We start from the raw sequence: 21,009 nt of genomic DNA, 5'->3' as shown, positions 1-21,009 counted from the left end.
TAGTTGGCCCACGCCTTTCTTACGAACAAAGGGGCCTTCAATTTATAGATATTTGAAGGAGGAATCTTCTTAGCTTTTCTTGATGTGGGACAAACATGTTTTTAATAGGGGTATTTGTATAATAAATCCTTGAGTCAACTCTTCAAAATTTTTAAATTCCAAAGTTTTTTTTTTCTAAAAAATTTACTCCCTGGAGCAATGGAAATGACAATAAAATTCATGCCGTCAAACAACCGTTAGTCAAATTCAAAACGCACTGTTTTACTTTATTAAAATATTAATTTAATTTTAAAATAAATCTAAAAATAAAAAAATTGAAGGGTGGTTTGTGGTTTGCCCACCCCTTGAGTGGCTTGAGGCCACCCCCAGTGGGTTTGGGGTGGCTCATAGGCCTCCTCTAAGACCTAGGGGTGGCTCGCAACCACCCCATGAGTGGTTAGGGGTGGCCGTGAGTCACCCTAAACCCCCCCATGGGGTGGCTCGAGCCACCCCTTGGGAGGTTTTGCGGGCCACCCCTAGAGCTTAGGGGTGGCCTAAACCCCCTGGGGGTGGTCGCAAGAGCGACCCCAGAGGTGGGGGTGGCTTGTGGCCACCCTTTCAATATTTTTTTTTTTTTTTTTTTTATTTAAATTTATAGATTTATTTTAAAATTAAATTAATAAAAAAAAAATATATTTTTATGAGGTTAAACGGTGTGTTTTGAATTTGACTAACGCTTGTTAAAAATTTTTGACAGTAGGAATTTTATCGTCATTTCCATTGACGCACTGAGTAAATTTTCGAAAAAAAAAACTTAAGAATTTAAAAATGTTAGAGGGTTCATTCAACGACTTATTATTCAAATACCCTTTTTTAACAAAGCATCCTAACCTCCTCCGGTGCATAAGCTTACCCAAGGGCCAAAGCCAAACTGCCAAAGCATAGGCTTCAGTTATCATATGATGGCCAAGATGGCATCAAAATCGTCACAGAGGGGAGAGAGATGAGGTAAATATACAAGAATAGTGAGACAGAGGGAGATGAGGTCAAGCACAAAAACTCAAAAAGCACACCAAAAAACGAGGTGAGAAAGAGAAAGCACACAGAGACGGATTGGGAGAGAGAGAGAGTTTTTAGTGTTTTCTTTAGATAATCTTGCTGTGAACAAGTAGGAATCTTCGAATCTGGGAGTTTTCAATCATTTTCGCCGGGATTTATGGTGGATTTCCGGCGACGAGGGTGTTTTCGCCAAATACGGAAATGGGAGAAGAAACAGCAAACGACGTCGTTTCACCTTAAGGTTTATATTATATTAACCCAAGTGACAAGAGGGAACACTTACCACTACGTACACTGCAATGCTTCTTGTTACACATCACATATTATTTATATATATAATAAAAGTATATATATTTTAAATAAGCGGTTAGCGGTTTTTAAAAATCCACTAACCGCTTTCTGTTACTAACCGCTTTTAAAAGCGGCTAGTGGTTAGTGGTTCTAGATTTTCACCAGGTGCAACTTATATCAATTCCTTTTTTTTTTTTTTGTGAATTTTTATTATCTTTGTGCCATGTAAGTGACAAGTGTTTCTATGGATGTTTTGATACTTTAACACGTATATGTTTTTGTGTTTATATGAGTTATCCTTCGATAAAAAGAAAGAAGGAAAGAAAAGAGATATAGTTGGACTAAATATGTTGAAGGATCTTGCGGGTTGTGCAGTATTTCACCAGTTATCATTAGAATTTAAATATCGAAAAAAATTCACAATTGTTATGCTATTTCTCCTGATAGGACCTCTTGTGCTTTTTGAGGATATATTGAAACTGAGGGGAAGCCTGTTGGAAGTTTCTTCAAATTGGTCTCACCAATGGGTACTCAAGATTTTGTCTTTCCTCCTTCATTACTTGATTATAGCCAATCAATTGTGAGTTGATGCTAATTACGTTTAGATAGTTGTGAGGGGAAACAGGGATTTCTATATATTTTATGTTTCTTGTTTCAGGCTCGCATTCCCTTCCATTGGCTATTGTTTATGGACCACAAGCTACTGTAAGTGAAAAATGGTAGGGAACCAAACAAGAACTCAGAAAAATTTTCAAACTGATGTGACAAGGAGTTTTAATTAAAAAAATACAATTTTCTTTCACTTGTTTGCTACTCACGATCTGTTACGCCAGTTTAAAAATTTGGCATTATCCTATATTTGATTATTTTCTTTTTGGCTGGAAACATTAAAGTGTATGGTTGACACGCAATAAAGTAATCATTTCATGTGATATGATGGATCCCAAGTGCATAACAAATTTACAAATAATAGATGCTAGTTTGGTCATTTTTTTCGAGATTCTAGAACGTAAGACTGAATTGATTCGTGGTTCTTTGAAGTTTAGATTGTCTGCTATCTTTTTGGCAAAGTAGCACCTTCTTCAGCATCTGTGCTTAGTCTTTAAGTGGAAATGCAACAAATGCCTTGAGATTATTCAATTGGGCCAATTAATTCATAGAGCTACTAGCAATATTCTCATACCAATTGACTAGTAATTGGCTCATGGTATCACCCATTAAACATAACAAAGTAAAATAAGCGAAAAACGGAAATACATGATATGGGATTTCTACAATTATACCGCAAGTACTAATGTACTATGTCATACACTACAAGTATTATTTATTTAGTTAAACATTTATTCATTTTCATAAAAATAATAGACTTAAAAAATGCGTATGTTCAGTCAACTAACATATTTGGCGTTTTTATTTAAAGTAGTTGTAAATATTTACTTACCTTATCCGCTCATCCTCAAATTCTGACATCTCGGACACCTATTACTGCGAAACATGGTCCAACATCATACACAACTTCAAGAACCAACTTTATGCATGCAACGCTAAACCGCCATTAAAACCCTAATTACTCATTTTTGGGCACTCCCGAACTTTCGATCTCGATATTGAACGTTTGGTATATGATAGTCGAACATTCGGTCAACAAGGGTCAAACATTTAGTGGGTACCATAATGCATGCAAAACTTTAAAACTCTTTCTTAACACATATCATACTTAAGCCAAAGCTTCTAAAATCAAATAAAACATGTTAAATTACATCAACTTGACAAAACTTGAAAAACAAGAGTAAGCTCTTCATTTTCGCAAAATCATGTTAGTTTTAAAATGGATATATTATAAATGCAATTTTGTCAAATTCAACACTTGTAAAAATCATGGTAAATCATATGAACTAAGCAATATGAAAAACGAGTATGACTTAAGGTTTTACCTTAATGAAGATGGTTGAACCCCAAAACACTTCTTTGTCTCTCTACAATCACATTCTCCCTCTAGATTTGGGGTGGGAGAAGTGCATAGAAGCATAGTGTGGTCTGAAGGGTCGTGAGAGGAAGGTTTATATAGAAGTGGGTAGGTGGATAAAGCTGAATAAGGTGGCTAATAAGTCACATATTTTTTTTTTTTTTTTTTTTTTTCAGGTTCATCGAACATTCAGTGTACTATCTTCAACCGTTTAGTGTACTACTATACTAACGATTCTAGTCATCGAATGTTCGGTGGTCCATAATCGAACGTTTGGAGATAGGGTTTAATATAAAGTTTGGTAGTCCATAGTTGAATCAAATGTTTGATTAGAAAATAAATTAAAATTGATATTTGAATTTTTATAGAAAATGATTTAAGCTATTTTAAAAAGCAGGTGTTTTATAAAAAGTGACTAATGTGGATAAATACATTGCATGAGGATGTATTTGCTCTATTACTATTATGTGAGATATTTATGGTTAAAATATATACAGATTAATCATTCTCAACTGAAAGGGGTAGCCCCTACTCGGCTACCCCTGCCTCTTGATCTTACAAACACCGAACCTATTTATGTCGATGCAAAACAATACCATATATGCGATTCTCAGACGGAGACAATATCGTCCCAATTAAGCTTGATGCTCAGAACAAAATATGGAAAGCCTTCATTAACACTAAGCCTTCATAAGATAACTAGCCAACATGCTGTTCATAACACTAAGCCTTCATTATTATTATGATTATTTTTAGAAGTTTTTCTAGTCAAATATATAGATCCTTATGAGCAAGTATAAGATAACCAAGCCTAGTAGATGGCTTTTTTTTATTGTGACTTGCTGTTCATCAGACAAAAATGAAAACATATACTTGCTTTGTGTTGTTGATGTAATGGTTTTGTTGTTTTTCCTTTGGTTTGTGATTGTTGATATAATGGTTTTGTTGTTGTTGCTGTTGTTGTTGTTTTTTCTTTTTAGTAAACGACTACTTATGCATACATAAGATAACTAGCCATAGACTTCGAAAATATTACTCTGGTTTTATTGGATGAGCCATTCTATGGTCATGATTTTAATATTGTATTTAACAGTGTAAATGATACAATGTAATAAATATGTTGGTCCGTCATGCAAAAAATTTAAATGATGCAGCATTATTTATACAGTTAAATGTAATAATATTAAATCATGATCATGAAAATTGCTCCCCTCTAATTCAAGTGAAATGGAAAGCATCATTGTCCGGTTTAATTAGTGTCAATTAATAAGTTATTATTATATTTTAAGTATGACTTGTACTTGTAGTTCATTTCAACTGTGTGATATCTAATTGACTAATTGAGTAATTGAGCATGGAGTACTTTTACGTACTCATCTTCTATTCTACCCCCATATCACCAAATAACCTTGAAATATGCAAAAACTTTAGGACCTATCTTTCACATCGGTATGAAAGTGAGACCAGAGATAAAGTATTTAAAATTAGGGGGAACTTCACTTACCCCCTATACTTTCGCGCTTTTTGCAGACACCTTTCATTATTCAAAACCTCTCACTTTGATGTATTCAACTTTCGTTTCCTTTCACTTTGTCCCTTTCGTTAGGATTTTCTGTTAAATCTTAACGGAAAGGGTGGAAAATTACAATTGTGCCCTTATTTTTTATTAAAAAATATTTTTTTTTAAAAAAAAATTAGGGATAGAAAGGTCAAAAGCTAACGGTGGTGGGGGAGGGTATTTGAAAGGAAACGAAAGTTTGATACACCAAAGTGAGAGGTTTTGAACAATAAGGGGTGTCTGCAAAAAGCGCGAAAGAATAAGGGGTAAGTGAAGTTTCCCTTAAAATTAATATTGAATATATTATAATTATCATATTCCATCTTTTTGGAACCAAAGAAACCCAATTTTAGCACAAAGAAATTCTCTGGGACCGGACACTTTTGCAACCTGCAACCCAAATCCAAAAAGCCACAAATCATGACAACAGGGTGGGAACGAAGATAAACAGCCGTGACGTGTCATCTCCATATCTTCCCACGTCACCAAGTGCAACGTTTTACTACCAACTTCACCGCACACCATCTTTCTTTGAAAAAAAAAAAAAAAAAATCCTAACTGTCTAGCGTGAGCCCATCTGGGCCTGTGTGTTTTTGGGGTGTCTCGGACTTGTCCCCACTCTCTCAAATACGGTTAACCCGTCCAATCCACCCAGATTCAAGTCCGGCCCAAAACCACCCCCTACAAATCCTCGAAATTCCCTCTCTGTCCTCCCGCATATAAACCTTGTGGAGCTCTCTCATTATTTGATTGTTTGTTAATTATTTTGACTTGGTGTTCAAAATTTTGTCTCAAGCACTGACGCACTTTGAGAGAGAGAGAGAGAGAGAGAGAGAGCAATGGATGGAGGAACACAGTACAACCCGCGCACAGTGGAGGAGGTCTTTAGGGATTTCAAGGGCCGCCGAGCTGGCATGATCAAAGCCCTCACTACTGGTAGCTCTCTCTCTCTCTCTCTCTCTCTCTGTTCGAAAATGTCTTGCTTTTGTGTTTGGTTCCCGAGAAAAGAAAACGGAGGAGATTTTCAAATTCTAGTGTGTTGTGTCGTTTTGAGTGCGTTTCTTGTGCTAGGAACATGCACTTTTTTTTTTTTTGCTTTCTACTGTTTTGTGTAGTGGTATATGAGTTTGGTTCCGTTCTGTGAAGTGCGAAATAGGAAAGAGTTTTTCTTTGTTCGATTTTTTTTTTTTTTGTTGTTTTTTTCTTTTTTCTCTGCTATGCTTTGGTTTTTGGCAATTTATAGTTCTCTGTTTGTTTCCGAGAATTTGAGGAGACGAAGAAAAAATAAATATATTAACTATGCTTTTTTAAAACAAGCTTTCGTTTTTGTTTAGTTTCCAGAAAAGAAAAGAGAATTGCAAAACAAGAGACGAAAGAAAATGTTTGACGTGGTCTTTCCCCCACTTTGTTTCTTCAGTTGTTGTTTTGGCATACGAAAAAAATGTTTATATGTTTTGACGATTCAATAACATGTGTTACTAAATTTTGGGTTTTGTTTATTGTAGTTTTATAAATTTATGTGAAAAATGAGGTTTACACAAACCATGGACAGGTTTTGTATTTGCGGGACTCGAGAAATGGAAAAATTGGTAGAAGAAACATCGAGTTTCTTTCATTGTCCTACATTTTCTAGGCAACCAAACATTTCATGAAAATGCATGATTATATATTGTACGTATGCATGTCTCCAATCAGTTGGGATATATTTTGTTTTCTAAGAAACTGTGGAAGAAAATAATGAAATTCTGAATTTGAAACTTTACAAAATGACATAAGCCATGCCTTACAGTTATTTCTAATGTACTTTTTAGGAGGGGGTCATAAATGATGAAATTCTCAGTTAATTATTTCTATCTCTTTTTCTTCACCAAGTTCTACAAACAAGACAGGGAATTGCCATTTATACTTTTTCTTACTTTTGGAAAACCATAGGATCTTCTGTTGTTTGAAATATGGGTTTTGGAAGTATTGAATTTTTATGTGTTTTCATTTTGTTGTTGCAGATGTTGAAGAATTCTATCAGCAGTGTGATCCAGGTTTGCTATTCTGCTTGTTTTAAATTTTGCTAGACTTCTTATACCTATTTGGAGCTGTACGCGCTTGTATCCTTTGTAGCATGTAAAAATCATCTTCAAGGTGAAGCCAATGCTTCTCTTAAATAGAGGCCCTGAAGTTGTCCAAATACTGTAATTTTGTCACTCAGGATTATAACTTTAGTTAATATTTAGAAAGAATTGGAATTGCTATGCTGACATATCAATTCTCTCTGCCTCTCTGTTTCTCTCTCTCTCTCTCTCTCCCCTTCTCCTGTTCGCATGGGCCCTTTTCTGTTGTGACTAAGAGTTTATGTGTCGTTGCTTGTCAATGGTTACAATACATGGGCATCTGGAGAATAGTTTTTTTTTTGGCCTTGTACATGTGTGGAACATAAAAGTCACATCCACCCATGTAGTACTTGTTTACCATATATATTCAAATGGTGGTGCTAACAACAGCAATTTTGTGAAATACATTGCTGGTATTGTAGATATTTTTCACATATTTGAGATACAGTTTTTTTTGGAAAAATCATTACGTGTGAGTGTTCAGAAAATTGGCTTATACCATGCGTAGTTTGTCAAAATAGATAATATGGTGGTTACTGTATACTTGATACTTCCTTTTTCCTTTTGACTATTTTGACTTGATTTGCGTGTTGAACTGCGTACCATAGTGGTATATCATAGTCACTGCATGTATGCTCTTTTGGTTGTGTGAGTCTGATATTATCTTTTGTAAAAATGTGTCCGAGAGTATTAGGTGGATTGTGATTGAAGCTTCAGAGGTTCAAATGGTTATTGGAATAGAGAGGTTTTTAGTACCACTTGCTCAATCATGTCTGGTTAATGTATAAAGAAGGGGTACTCTGAGGTCAAGCTTAAAAAAGGGCCTCATATAAGTTAATAGAAGTTCATTGTTGTTTTATAAATTTGGTTTGTGGTTTTGGCATTTATGGAATACCTTTTCAGTGATGTATGATATGGTCACTTGTACAATTTCATTTTCCATAAGATCAACTTGTGCGCTTGTTAGTTTAGTGTCACAGAACTCATAATTTTGTGTGAACATCTTTTCTTATTTGTAATATAACTTGGTGTTTCCAATTTTATTGACAGTTTTTGTTTGACAACATGTATTCCTTATTTAATGCGAAGAATGGTTTTTGCTCTTGCGCTTTCTATCCCCATTTAATTTTCATTTTTTCTTTTTGCTTGTTATTTCCAATTCATAGCTATTTTATTAAATTTGTTTCAGCTAGTCCTTTATGTGTTATTTTTTACCTACAGAGAAGGAGAATCTATGCTTGTATGGCTTTCCTAGTGAGCAATGGGAAGTCAATTTACCTGCCGAAGAAGTGCCTCCCGAGCTCCCAGAGCCTGCACTGGGAATTAACTTTGCGAGAGATGGCATGCAAGAAAAGGATTGGTTATCTTTGGTTGCTGTCCACAGCGATGCGTGGCTGCTTTCTGTTGCCTTCTATTTTGGTGCCAGATTTGGATTTGATAAGGCTGATAGGTAACTTTTACTCGATTGTCCAAATTCCCTCTTCAGTTTGTTGACTTAGCAAACAATATCAGTGTTAAAACATTAATGAGGATAATGGAGAGTCATAATCCTCTGCCCCTCCTGAATTCTTGTCTGATACTGCAATTTTGTCAGTAAACTTGATAGATTTGGCTATACTCTTTCTAGTTTTGATTATAGATATTGTCATTTATATGTATTTTGCTTTGTTTGAGTGTTGTGATGTTGTAATAGGTCCTTCCCTACTACTAACATTATTGTAAACTTTAGGCAAGTTAGCCTAATTGGCTGACTCAGTGATTAAAGCAGAGAAAGTCGAACATCTAGGCACCTTAGGGCCCTTTTAGAAAAGTTTCAAAAATTGTTTTGGTTTTGTGTCTTGAAAAGTATTTTCAAAAAAGTGGAAATTAAAAAGTATTGTCTTTGGGAGCCATATCTAAAAATAGGGTTTGGTTTAATTCTGAAAATAATTTTTCAAAGCATAGAAAACAATGAAAAAAGAAAAGGAAAGAAAAAAGAAACTTTGAGCCTACTAGAGGCTGGCCTTTAGACGAGGGATGGTGACTGCCACCCCTTCACCAAAGGGGGGAGGTGGGTCTCTTCTGTCTAGTGTCTCCTTCTGCGAGGGGCACAGAGGGAGATGGGTCTGCCCCTCCCACTCCCCCCCCTCTTCCCTTTATGTTGGAATGGAGATCCACCCATAGAGAGGGGTCATGGGGTGGAGAACCACCCCTTCCATGCTTCTCTCAAAGGCGCTTGGGGTAGGTTTCTCTTTTTCCCCTTTCCTAAGGGAGAAGGGGTGGGTCTCGACCCCCAATCACCCCACTCCAGTGTCTACCTGTGTAGGGGGTGGAGTTCCACCCTCTCTACTCTGCAGGGGTGGATCTTCACCACTGCAAAGGGTGACAAGATTGTAGAGCTAAGCCCCCGTTTCCCTTTACAATGGTGAGGTGGTTGGAGATCAACCCTCACAAAGGGCGGCAAATATTTTCACTTCTTTTTAGAAATCGAGCACGTGTTTTCTAAATATTCTCATCTGGAGAAGAAATTTTCTAAAAGTGTTGTGTATTATGTTTTCTAAAAAGTGTTTTGTGTTTTGTTTTGAAAAGAGTGTTAGTGGTGGGGGGCCACTACTGAAAACTTAATTGGATAACTATTGTCTAAAAATTGTTTTTCAGTTGGTTTGCAAAATTTTACAAAATAGGGCTTTAATTTTTGGCTTAACATGGGAATCATAGTCATGATATTGGATAGATTGATGTCATTATTGCAACACCCCTTGTGTCGCAGTTCATTTGAAGCTTTCTAATGGTTCCATTCAGTGGAACATAAGCTTTATTAGAACGGCTCACGATTGAGAGGTGGATGTCTTGGCTTGGTTCTTCGTTTTGTTGTACTCCTTTAGAGTGAGAAGGGAAGGTGACGACAAGCTTTGGCGGGCCCCTTCAAACAAAGGGGTGTTCGATGTTAGCTCCTTTTATAGTGTCCTTGTCTAGAATGATGGCATTCCTTTTCTTTGGAAGAGTATTTGGCAGACCAATGTTCATTTTAGAGGATTTTTTGGCTCGGTCGACAGCCTTAAGGAAGATCCTTACCATGGACAACCTTCGGAAGCGGCATGTCATTGTGGTTGATAGGGGTTGCATGTACAAGAGAAATGGGGAGTCCGTGGATCATCTTCTTACTTATTGTGAGGTTGCTTGTGTCTTATGGAATGCCTTTTCCAATCGCTTTGGGATGATGTCCTGGGTTATGCCTAGTTTGTTGGTTGATTTGTTTGCTATTTGGTGGACTGGTGGTAGAACTCCAAGTGTTGTCGTGTGGGAGATGGTGCCCTCTTGCCGTTTGTGGTGCCTTTGGAGAAAAATAAATAATCGGCACTTCGAGGATTGCAAGAAGACATTGGAGGAGCTTAAGTCATTTTTTTTATTCTCTTTATACTTGGACAATTGTGTTTGTAGCTCCTTTGGTGATTAGTTTTAATGATTTTTCTTATTTGGTTTTCTCCTTCTAGATAGGCATTTCTCTTGTTTACTTTTTGTGTACTAGGGCTTTTAATGATATTTCTATTACTTACCAAAAACAATATTGATTATGCTTTCGGTAGTTGTAAAACCAGATTTGATCCCTCTAATTAGATTGAATAATGTGCTGTCATGTAGCATATGTTGACCACTTGCATTTGATTTTTATATCTGGTCAATAAGGTTGAACTTTTCCTCTTAGTTGCAGGTGCTTTATAGAAGAGTTGCAATGCCTTGTGTGTTGCGTTATGGAAAAGCACATGCTCAGTACTTCTCAACTAATACCTCTTCACTTAGTCTAAATTGTCATTGCTTGATGCCCAATAAGCAACTTTCATTTACCAATAGTAAAAACCACTTGTATGGTGATATGTAATATATTAATCATGTGGTCCCTGCTGGGAGCAAAGTATTTTACTTTAACTGGGTCCAGCTGCCGTTTTGTAGAAATGAATAGATCCAGCTGTATCCACAGTGGTTGAAGCATGAAAATGAAGCCAATGCTGGATGTTTATTCTAGATTTGAATTAGTGATGCTTCTGATATTTGTAATTTGTAAGTTATTGTGCAACTAATTTTCTATGAGATGCCATGCCACTGTCCTTTTACTTGTGGTGCAGGAAGCGACTCTTTAATATGATGAATGATCTTCCAACAATTTTTGAAGTTGTGACTGGTACTGCCAAGAAACAAGTAAAGGAGAAGTCATCTGTATCAAATCATGGTAGCAGCAAATCCAAGTCGAACTCCAAATCGGTAAAAGGACTTCCTCTATAAATCCTATTACTTGCTTAAGAAAATTACAATGGATATGTGGACAGTGGGTATTATGTTGGTATGGTCTTTTGAGGGAAGGTCACTAGAACTGTACTATTCACTGGGAGGCCTTTACTAATAAATTGTGACTTTGTTTCCATTTATTGTCTAACAACTATAGTCATTTTGGTCTAATAATTTAATAGTGAAAAAAACAAGTTGTATTGTGGCACTTTTAAAATGGAATTGCCGACTAACTGGTAGAGTTTAGTGTAGTTGATCAGAGAAAGAGTTTCACCATGTCTTATGAACCGATGGACTCTGTTTTCTTTTCGGTGAAATTTCTTATTCATTACAAGAGAGCATGATTTGGAAGTGACACTGGCATTGTTGGACAAGTCCCCCCCCCCCCCCCCCCCCCCCCCCCTCTCTCTCCTCATAATAATAATAATAATAATAAAGAAAAAAAGAAAGCAATGATTAAAAGATGAATGTTGATGTAGGTGTCATTGGCATATAACAAACTACCTCTCTGTTTATGTTTTAGTCATGGTGAATTATTGGGTTGTTATGGTTCATGTTCCAAAATTGCACCCATGGGGAGCTATTACTAACATTCTTGCATTTCTTGGCATCATTATTTAGATTTGCCTGATAGTTGTAATCAAGCAGTGTCTTAGAGTTTGCATTCACTGGTGCTTTCTAGATTTATGCATCTAGGAAAAGTTCATACTTTGGCTTCGAAGGTTATGTTTATCTACTGGCTATGGTGAATCTACCATCCTTGTTTCTCTTTATAAGGTTTTTTTTTTTTTTTTTGGTTTGTTGGGCAACAAAGCAGCGGCCATCAGAACCTCCGGGGAAATATTCGAAAGCTTCACAGGCAAAGGACGAAGATGAGGTCTTGGACGAGGAAGACGAAGATGAGCACGGAGAGACCTTGTGTGGAGCCTGTGGAGAGAACTACGCATCAGACGAATTTTGGATTTGCTGTGACATCTGCGAGAAGTGGTTCCATGGCAAGTGTGTGAAGATTACTCCTGCTAGGGCTGAGCATATTAAGCAGTACAAGTGCCCATCATGCAGCAACAAGAGAGCTCGCCCTTGACATCGCCCAAGGGATGCGATCTCTCTCCCTTTCTACTCATCTCTTGGTGGACTCTGCTAACTGCTTTGTCTGATCAATCTGTCTCTTTGTTTAGTTTTAGTTCTCTAAAATAGAAAATTAATGCAACTTGTGAATGTGTACTCTTGTTTAGTAGATCTCATTTTTCGATATAATGCTATCTAGTTGTAGTTTGGATGTTCGCCTGTTTAGTTTGATCCATCCTGTCTAATTTAAGAAATATCTCTCTATTTATGAATGTGTAAGACTTGTTTTCCTCCTGCTTGGTCTTAAGATTGATGTTGACTTTGTTTGATTCTGTAATGGCTCTCCCATGAACACATGCACGTCAGTCTCAAGATTTCTCATTTGCATAAATTGTAATACATCTTCAACATCTGACTTTCAGGGCTTGAAGGAAAGCACTCTTATCGTTTGCTTGTAAAATGCCGCAAGAGTGCACTGTTGGCATCAATTAGGTGAGGAATATCTGTGTTCTGTTGTTTGATTTTCCATTGTTAATTGTACTGACTTCATCTTATGTAAACCTATGCTAGGGGATAATTTTGCCCCATTAAACGATATGGGAAATGAATAATGCTATACACACTCCCATTCTTTTAACTCCCACTCTTATGTGGCTCTCACTCTCACTATTAGATCAAAACTTAATAATAATTTATCACAAATCCAATGGTGAGAGTGGGTGCCACCTAAGGCTGTATGAGAGTGGGAGTGGGAGTGTGTTTAGCATTACTCATGGAAAATTAGCTGGAATTATAGGCTTATAGCTTGTGGATCAGAATATAAGCAGATTGGGCCCCTGTGAGGTGATTGTAGAAGGGACTAAGCTTGGATATTGAGCGCCAGATTATGGGTTTGGTTGATGCTTACCCCTACGAGTTCTGCAAAGTTAAGGCTTAAGATAGTAGAAGCCTGGAAGATGATGTTGGCCCTCGATTTTTTTTTTCCCCTCAAAAAAGTTAAAAATTGTGAATTAGGTGGAAGCAGATAAAAGATACAAAAAAATCTTTAAACAATTATATTCAGAAAATCTCGAACAAAATTATTGAAATAAAAAAAAAAACTGACGGACCACGCGTAAGCTGAATAGCAACGGAACAGCTTGGAGTCTTGTTGGCATCAAGTAATCAGAACTTAGATAAATGGCAACATGCAAATGCTCGGTCGGATGAGTCACGAGAAGCAACTTACAAGCAACAGGCACGCGCATATCCTCTTTGGTGAAAATACGACAATTCACATCAAGAGTAAACAATTCAATAAAGAGGGTTCGTACTTTAGATAAATATTGAGTTTGGTGGCCTATAAATAATAATAATAATAAAAAAAAAAAAAAAAGGAGTTTGGTGAAATATGAAAAGATACTAAATTAAGGGCCACAACTCGGAAATGCACTAGAGATTCTGTTGTGATACAAGTGATTCCAGGCTTTTGGCCGTCAGATTAGCAATTCCCATAAATAACGTTATAATATACGTTAATTATATATTATTAAGAATCTGTAGAGAGTGCCCAGACATATAAAAGATTTCCAAATCAATCCTCTTTAAATATTTCCCAAACAACGATATGGTTCTCCACGGTCGCACTATATATTATTTCTAATAGATTCTCCCACGTCCCACATGGCCGCATCTATCCAAAAAGCAGGTATTCCCCACCATTTAATTAAAGTTATCCACAACTATCCACACCCAACCAGAAATACCTAAGCTTTCTTCCCACTAGCTAGCATGTGCCCCTTAATCAATAAACCCACGAAAAGGAAAAGATTGATGTGAAGTGGCTAACACTCTTATCCAATAACATTATGCTTGCAAAAGAAAGACCTCCACTACAGTCCAAGGGTTCATTTTCTCCCAAAACTTAAATCTCATTCAATCTTCATCATTAAGGAACCTTTTTTTGAAGAGCATCATTAAGGAATCTTGAAAATTCTAAACTGCTCCCAAATGGAAGCTTATGAAGATGAACCAAATGTTTGGAATCATGTTAAATCCATAATTATGCTCTTGCGATTTGCATTATATATATAACATCATATTGAGATAACATACACAAGGTGTAGTGGAGCAAAGAAATTATTTCATATATATATATAAAAGACCTGCCACAACTTTACACTGATTAACCAACCAGTCAGGCCTCTACCCTCAAGGGGGGAAAAGACGAGAAAGAACCGAAACAAGTAGGAGAAAAAAACAGGATTTAGACAAAAGATCAAAGTAAAAAAAAGAAAAGCCTCTTCTATTTTTCTTCTTTTTATGTTTTTTTCATTGTCCCTATGTGGTTCATCAAGTCAAAGCCTCTCGATTCTTCGTCGACATCCGCTTCAGAAACTCATAGGTAGTGATCATTGTTGTTGCAGACATCGACATTGAAGCCCACCGAGGCCCCAATCCTCTGTAACAAGCCATCCAACCGCCTTCCCTGACCAAATTCCTAACCGTCTGTGCAACGGTCGGCCCTCCTCGACGGCCATTCTCTTCCCCATCCAAAACTTGTAACCTGGTCTTGATTGTATCAAGTGGCATTGTAATCAAAGCCGACATACCACCCGCCATGGCTGCACTTGCTCCCTGAACTGCCATTACCGTTTTCGAATCCGGGCGGAAAGCGTTCAATCCATTCTCATCCTCGTGTTTCTTGCAAAAGTAACACCCAAATCCGCTCCAAACCACCCTTTGCGCAACAGAGTAAGACGCCCACCACACAGCATTCGACGGCGCATACGTCAAAATCGATATCCCAAACCCCCTGTACAACCCCCTCGGCCCATCCGTACTCAAAATCTTCCTAAATGCATCGATCCCATTAACATATTTACATGCTGATGCACTCGAATTACCATGACAAGCAACACCACCTTGAACCATCAGTCTTTGGCTAACCACATCAATGGGGGTCCAAACAAGCTGTGCAGCCATTGCTGCACTCAACCCTGCAGCTGCATTGGCAATTGTTGCCGCTGTCGGCTCTGAAAACCCTAATCCAACTGTGGCTGTTCCCACATTACTCTTCGTAACCTCTAGCGCTCCCATATAGAGCGCCCGGGCAGGGATTGTGCCCGTCAGAGAAGTCCCAAACCCTCTATACAATGCCCGTAACCCTTCGTTCTTTACAATTGAAAACGCAGTCTTGATACAAGAAACTTGGGTTAGAGCTACTTGTTGCCTAGTTTTCAATAAAACAACCGGATAAAGCACCGCCGATACACCCGAAAAGAGGGCGGCGCCGAGGAAGAAAAACTTCGATTTGTCAAGCATTTCCCAATCGATATCGGCCGGGATATGAATCTCTTGCCCCGACGATTCTTCCTCGGCCGCACTCAAATTCATCTTCGCCACTTTTAAATTCCCCCCTCCCCACAAAATTAGTCCAATTCAGCCCTAATTCGATTCTAACTGTACAAACTAATAGAACAAAAAAAAAAAAAAAAACCCAACCCTAACTATACGAACTGTACAAGTGCAAAACCGTGAGATATGATACAAATTCGATAAAAGTTCGGAGTCACAGAGATTCAAGTTAGCGAGTTAGGGGGTTCTTTTTCCTCTTGTGGAACCAGGTCTTGGATCGTACACGAACCAAAGCGAACTGATCTAACATTTCTTGATATAGAAACTAAATTTATCAGAGAACCTTACCGGAGAGTCGAGCATCGGATGCCGGAGAAGCTCCCCGGAAGTTCGGATCTCACCGGAGAAAAACTAGGGTTCCGATTCGGATCAAAGACACATATACATGCAGTATATGCACGTATATATAAGAGATAGAGAGAGAGAGAGAGAGAGAGAGGGAGAAAGCTTGGCGTCCGTACACTAAGAGAGAGAGCGAGAGAGAGCGAGAGAGAGAGGTGGGTAACCGGAGATCAGAGGTTTTTTAGGTAAAAATGGAGTGGGAAAGAGAGGAGAAATGGAGAGGAAGGGAGGGGTTGTAGGGGATGAGTGGAAAACGGACACGTGTAGGTGATGGATTTGGGGCGATCTCTTTTGTCTTTTGTAGGGTAGTAATGGGCGGGTTGTCCGAGCCAGTGAGTGACGTGTAAACCCTATCCATGACTGGCCGGGATCGGGTTGGCTGTGGCCGTGTACAGACCATACTCTCGTAGAACCTACGCAATGAAATTAAGGAAATTATATGAAAAATATATGGGAAGTTTCAACTTGATTATGTAATAGTCCTAATTTATTATAGAAATCATTTTTTTAAAATATTGGAAGAGTTTATATATTAAAAGACATAAATAACCTCTATTAATTTAATCATTTATTCATTCTTTAGCATATTAAGTGCATCATTCAATAAAAAAAATACAAAATCAATCCCTATGTTTTACTTAATTTGTAATTAACTTGTCTCTGAGATATGCCAAAAAAATAATTTATTCTTTATAGCCAAATTTTGTTCACTGCTTTAATAGATTCTGATAGCATGAAACGTAAAAGCTAATAAAATTGTGACGGATGTCCTATTTAAATAAGTATCACACTAATGTAATTTGTTAAATTAATAGATGAAAGTTGACCGTAAAAAGTAAATCATTTATTTATTTTTGGCCTATCTTATGGATCTCCTAGTTTATTTGAATACAATTGTAAATCATGGAAACAAAAAGGACTCACTATTTAATAGAATGTGGTAGATAGCCAAGTGCCGGCAAGTGAACGTTTCATCAACTTTTTTTTAAGGATTGAAAAAAATAATAATAATTTCAGAGGAGATTTGAAGTAAATTAGGGAGCTTTTTATCACATTCCATAATTGCATTTTGAGGTAACAGTGGATTTTGGATGAATCGGATCCTCAGAAACTGGGAAAATAGATGACGGCAGGAAACCAGATAGCCTCTATTAATTAGTTAGATCATGCGGGAAGTCCGTACGATGATAGCCTGCAGACCGCAGAGATGAAAGCGACTACTGTATTCTGGTAACCGACATGCGTAAAAGTTGGTGATTCTTCTGAAGTTGTTAACAATTTACCCCTATATATATATATATATATATATATTAAATTCACAAAATCAACCTCTTTTTTTTTTTTTTTTTTTTTTTGATAAATGTAAAATTGGTTTATGTGGTTGATCTAATTTATAAATCACTCTATGTGGGTTTAAAAATAATTTATAGGTCCCTAGGGTAACCCAAAATAACATTTTACTCCCCGAACTCATTTTTCGTTAAATGACTTAACAAAAACCGTTTCATTGATACCTCTCACCCAATAAAAATAAGACACGTGTTTTTTTATTTATGCTTTAAAAAAATGACAAATAAGCTTTTTCACGTTATTTTGAGGCTCCAGCACACACTCCACGTCAAATTAAATAAACCTACCATCTCTATTCCCTATGTGCCGCCGTTGTCTTCATTTTCCCCACCGATTCACTATCTATATCGTCGTCTTCATCTTCTCCATCGATTCTTGCGTCCATCTTTAGGTAAGCTGTTGGGTTTCGTAGCACGACTGAAATTGCCGCCAGAAAATCACCGGAAACGTCACGACAGTAACTAAGCCACCTTGCTTTGGAGTTTTTTTACTTCCGCTTTTAAGATTTTGGCCATCTTCGATCTGTGAGTTACTTTGAGATTTTCGCACATCTACGTTTTTTGAGTAGTGTGTTTTTGGACAGTCTTTCTATGAAAATTCAAATTTGTTTTTGGGCATTAAAGCATCTTCAAAAATTGTGTTGTTTACTGGTAGACACAATGATGAATATCAGATATCATTTTGGGGTAACATCAGGCACAAAGTATAAATGGTAGATACCACAAAAGAGTGTCTTAGGAAAGGAATAAATAAAGGAGGAAAAAATTGGGTGATGGCTAGTAGTCAATTTTTTGCTTTTGTTTTTTTGTGGATTTTCAACTCTGAGAATTAGACATGAAGACAACGGCATGGACAGTGAATCGGTGGGGAAGATGAAAACGACGGTGGCACAGGGGGATATAGAGGGATTAAGTTTATTTAATTTGACATGAAGTGTGTGCTGAAGCCTCAAAATGACGTGGAAAAACTTATTTGTCATTTTTTAAAAGCATAAATAAAAGAGAACACGTGTCTTATTTTTATTGAGTGCGAGGTGACAATGAAACGGTTTCTGTTAAGTCATTTAACGGAAAATGAGTTCAGGGAGTAAAATGTTATTTTAACCTACCCTATGGACCTATAAATTATTTTCTAAACCACATTGAGTTATTTGTAAATTAGGCCAGCCACATGGACAAATTTTGCATTTATCCCTTTTTTTTTTTTTTTTTTTTGTGTGTTAAACACCAGATTTTTTTTCTTCGCAATTGACTCATTCTCTTGGGCAAAAAGGCAAAATTAATATGAAGTCATTCTATTTTAAAAATATTACGGCTTAAAAAAAATTAAAACAAAACTGGCCCAAATTTGTTTCCAAATCGTTTAAAATAAGTCATAATAGAACTCAAAAAAGACCCATGAGATTGATATGTGGATAACGGATAATAACCGCATTAACTGCGAGATGCAGTTAGTAGAAACATGATACAGATGTGGATGCAGATATCTAAAAGTGATACCTGCAATTTGAGGATACAGGTGTGGATATTGCAAATAACCGCATTCGCATCCAAATGTATACCCCTAACCGGTAGAATGAGGTTAAAAAAAAAAAAAAAAAAAGAGTAAGAGAAATGCCATATTCACTACTAATCTCATACTTTCTTACGTGGCAATGAAAATTATCATTTGGATTCAAAATTTAATAATGATCTGATCCAATGGTGATTTTTACTGCCACGTCAGAGAGCGTGAAAATTAGAGTATGTGTAACATTTTTCATAAAAAAAATTTAATATGAAAAATACTAAATACTACACCCACATCTCACTCCCATCCTATTGGGCTAATGTGACAATGTTTATCAACTCTTAGATTTGTTTTTTGGGAAAATATATTATAAGTCCCTAAGTCAACGTGCCGAAATTAAAAACTCCCTAGTTTTTTTTTTCGACAATTTACTCACTGGGTCAATTGAAATTACAATAAAATTCCTATCGTCAAAATTTTTTAACAGCTGTTAAAGCCACTTAAAAGGCATCGTTTTACTTAATTAAAATATTAATTTTTTTTATTAAATTAATTAAAAAAATTAAATCTAAAAAAAAAATTGAAGGGTCGCCAGTGCCACCACTAGCCACCCCCAACCCCTATGTGGTGGTCGTGGGCCACCCCAAACCACCCAAGGGTGGCTCGAGCCACCCCTTGGGTGGTTTGGGGTGGCTCCCAGCCACCCTTAACCACCTGGGGGTGGCCGCAAGCCACCCCAGGGGTGGCTTGCGGCCACCCAATAAGGGTTGGGGGGTGGCAACGTCACCCTTGGCCACCCTTCATTTTTTTATTTATAATTTTTAGATTTAATTTTTTTTTTAAGTTAAATTAATAAAAAAATTAATATTTTAATAAGTTAAAACGGTGCGTTTTGAGTGGCCCTAATGACTGTAAAAAACGGTAGGAATTTTATTGTCATTTCAATTGACATAGAGAGTAAATTGTTGAGAAAAAAAACCTAGGGAGTTTTTAATTTTGGCACCTTGACTTAGAGACCTATGATATATTTTCCTATGTGTTTTTTCAATGGCTTATCCCAGAGTTGGTGAACATAGTCACATCAACTCCATGAAATAAGGGTAGAATAAGAGTGTAATATATAATATTGCTCATTTGATATAGTAATATTAAAAAAGAATAATGCTAAAAACCACACTTTTATTCTGCTACTATCTCACTATGTTGATGTGACAATGTCAATATACCTAAAAAAATAATAGGACAATGAATTAGTAGAATAAAAATATAGTTTCTAAAATTACTCTATTTAATATATATATATATATATATATATAATGTTATTAAAATGGTATAATTTTTTCTTAAAAAATTAATTTTAAAGCGCAAAAAAAGAAAAGAAAAGAAAAGTCACTTGTGAGAATACCCATCAAAATACGAGTCTCTCTCTCTCTCTCTCTGTCTCTCTCTGTCTCTGTCGTTCATTTCTTTGACAAGTCTGGTATGATCGGACGGTGATTGAATGATCTGAAACGGGTGACTGGGAGGGTTGGTGAAGAAGAACCGAAGCTTATGAAAAAAGCCATGGAGGTTGAGAGGAGAATCCAAAGCGCGTGGGTTGCAACCATACACCACGGCCAGATTTTGCACCAGTTAGATTCCATTTTTCTCAACTGTTTTCTCCTGTCTTCAACTTCTCGCAGTTGGGTTTTCTGGGGGGGTGTGATTGCAAATTTTTTAAATTGTGATACACTAAATTGAAATTTTTTAATCTTTGAAGAGTGATTTGCAAAAGCAATAGAAAGATAAGCTTTTTATCACTGGACAATAAGTCCATGTACAACAATAATTGTACTTTTCTTAAACAAGTCAATAAAAATAATAATTGTAGAATATTATAATTCATTTACAGAAAAAAAGTAAGAAAATTACAAAGTCCACGTCAGAATGAAATAAAAGATAAAGTGGCAACAAAAATTCACTTGGTATCATGTAGTCAACACATGGTTATGATAAGCTTCAACACAACTCAGAGAAAAAAGGTTTCTTAAAACAAAACAATAAAGTAATTTTAAAAATATGACCATTAGAAAAAGACAAATTTCTTTAACATTCATATTTTTAAATATTTATCTTTTCTTAAC

At 36.6% G+C, this 21,009-nt stretch overlaps 2 protein-coding genes across 3 annotated transcripts; one reads left to right on the top strand and one right to left on the bottom strand.

The window, feature by feature from the left end:
- The first annotated feature begins 5,623 nt into the window (after positions 1-5,623).
- On the top strand, positions 5,624-12,705 carry LOC132188388 (PHD finger protein ALFIN-LIKE 3). 2 transcript variants are annotated; one of them, XM_059602824.2, is made up of 5 exons: positions 5,624-5,789; positions 6,857-6,889; positions 8,180-8,408; positions 11,062-11,197; positions 12,039-12,705. In XM_059602824.2, exons 1-5 carry the CDS (start codon positions 5,693-5,695, stop codon positions 12,303-12,305), a joined length of 762 nt encoding a protein of 253 aa, XP_059458807.1. In that variant the 5' UTR covers positions 5,624-5,692; the 3' UTR covers positions 12,306-12,705. The 2 variants fall into 2 exon arrangements, with proteins under 2 accessions (XP_059458807.1, XP_059458806.1); XM_059602823.2 differs by having other exon boundaries at positions 12,036-12,705.
- Positions 12,706-14,394: 1,689 nt separating this feature from the next.
- LOC132188514 (uncharacterized) lies at positions 14,395-16,271 on the bottom strand. Its single transcript, XM_059602995.2, has one exon. It carries the CDS (start codon positions 15,662-15,664, stop codon positions 14,621-14,623), a length of 1,044 nt encoding a protein of 347 aa, XP_059458978.2. The 5' UTR covers positions 15,665-16,271; the 3' UTR covers positions 14,395-14,620.
- Positions 16,272-21,009: the final 4,738 nt, after the last annotated feature.

This window comes from Corylus avellana, chromosome 6, assembly GCF_965113065.1.
Source record: "Corylus avellana chromosome 6, dhCorAvel1.hap1.2, whole genome shotgun sequence".
Taxonomy (NCBI): domain Eukaryota; kingdom Viridiplantae; phylum Streptophyta; class Magnoliopsida; order Fagales; family Betulaceae; genus Corylus; species Corylus avellana.
The sequence above is the reverse complement of the archived record's forward strand: the minus strand, read 5'-3'. Positions and strand labels throughout refer to the sequence as shown.

What these genes read in the sequence shown, in the direction of transcription:
- LOC132188388 (XM_059602823.2), top strand. Translation starts at nt 5,693, where the DNA reads ATGGATGGAGGAACACAGTACAACCCGCGCACAGTGGAGGAGGTCTTT. An exon ending in GGATTTGATAAGGCTGATAG is followed by an intron (nt 8,409 to 11,061) that starts GTAACTTTTACT and finishes CTTGTGGTGCAG; the next exon opens with GAAGCGACTCTTTAATATGA. An exon ending in CCAAGTCGAACTCCAAATCG is followed by an intron (nt 11,198 to 12,035) that starts GTAAAAGGACTT and finishes TGGGCAACAAAG; the next exon opens with CAGCGGCCATCAGAACCTCC.
- LOC132188514 (XM_059602995.2), bottom strand. Translation starts at nt 15,664, where the DNA reads ATGAATTTGAGTGCGGCCGAGGAAGAATCGTCGGGGCAAGAGATTCAT.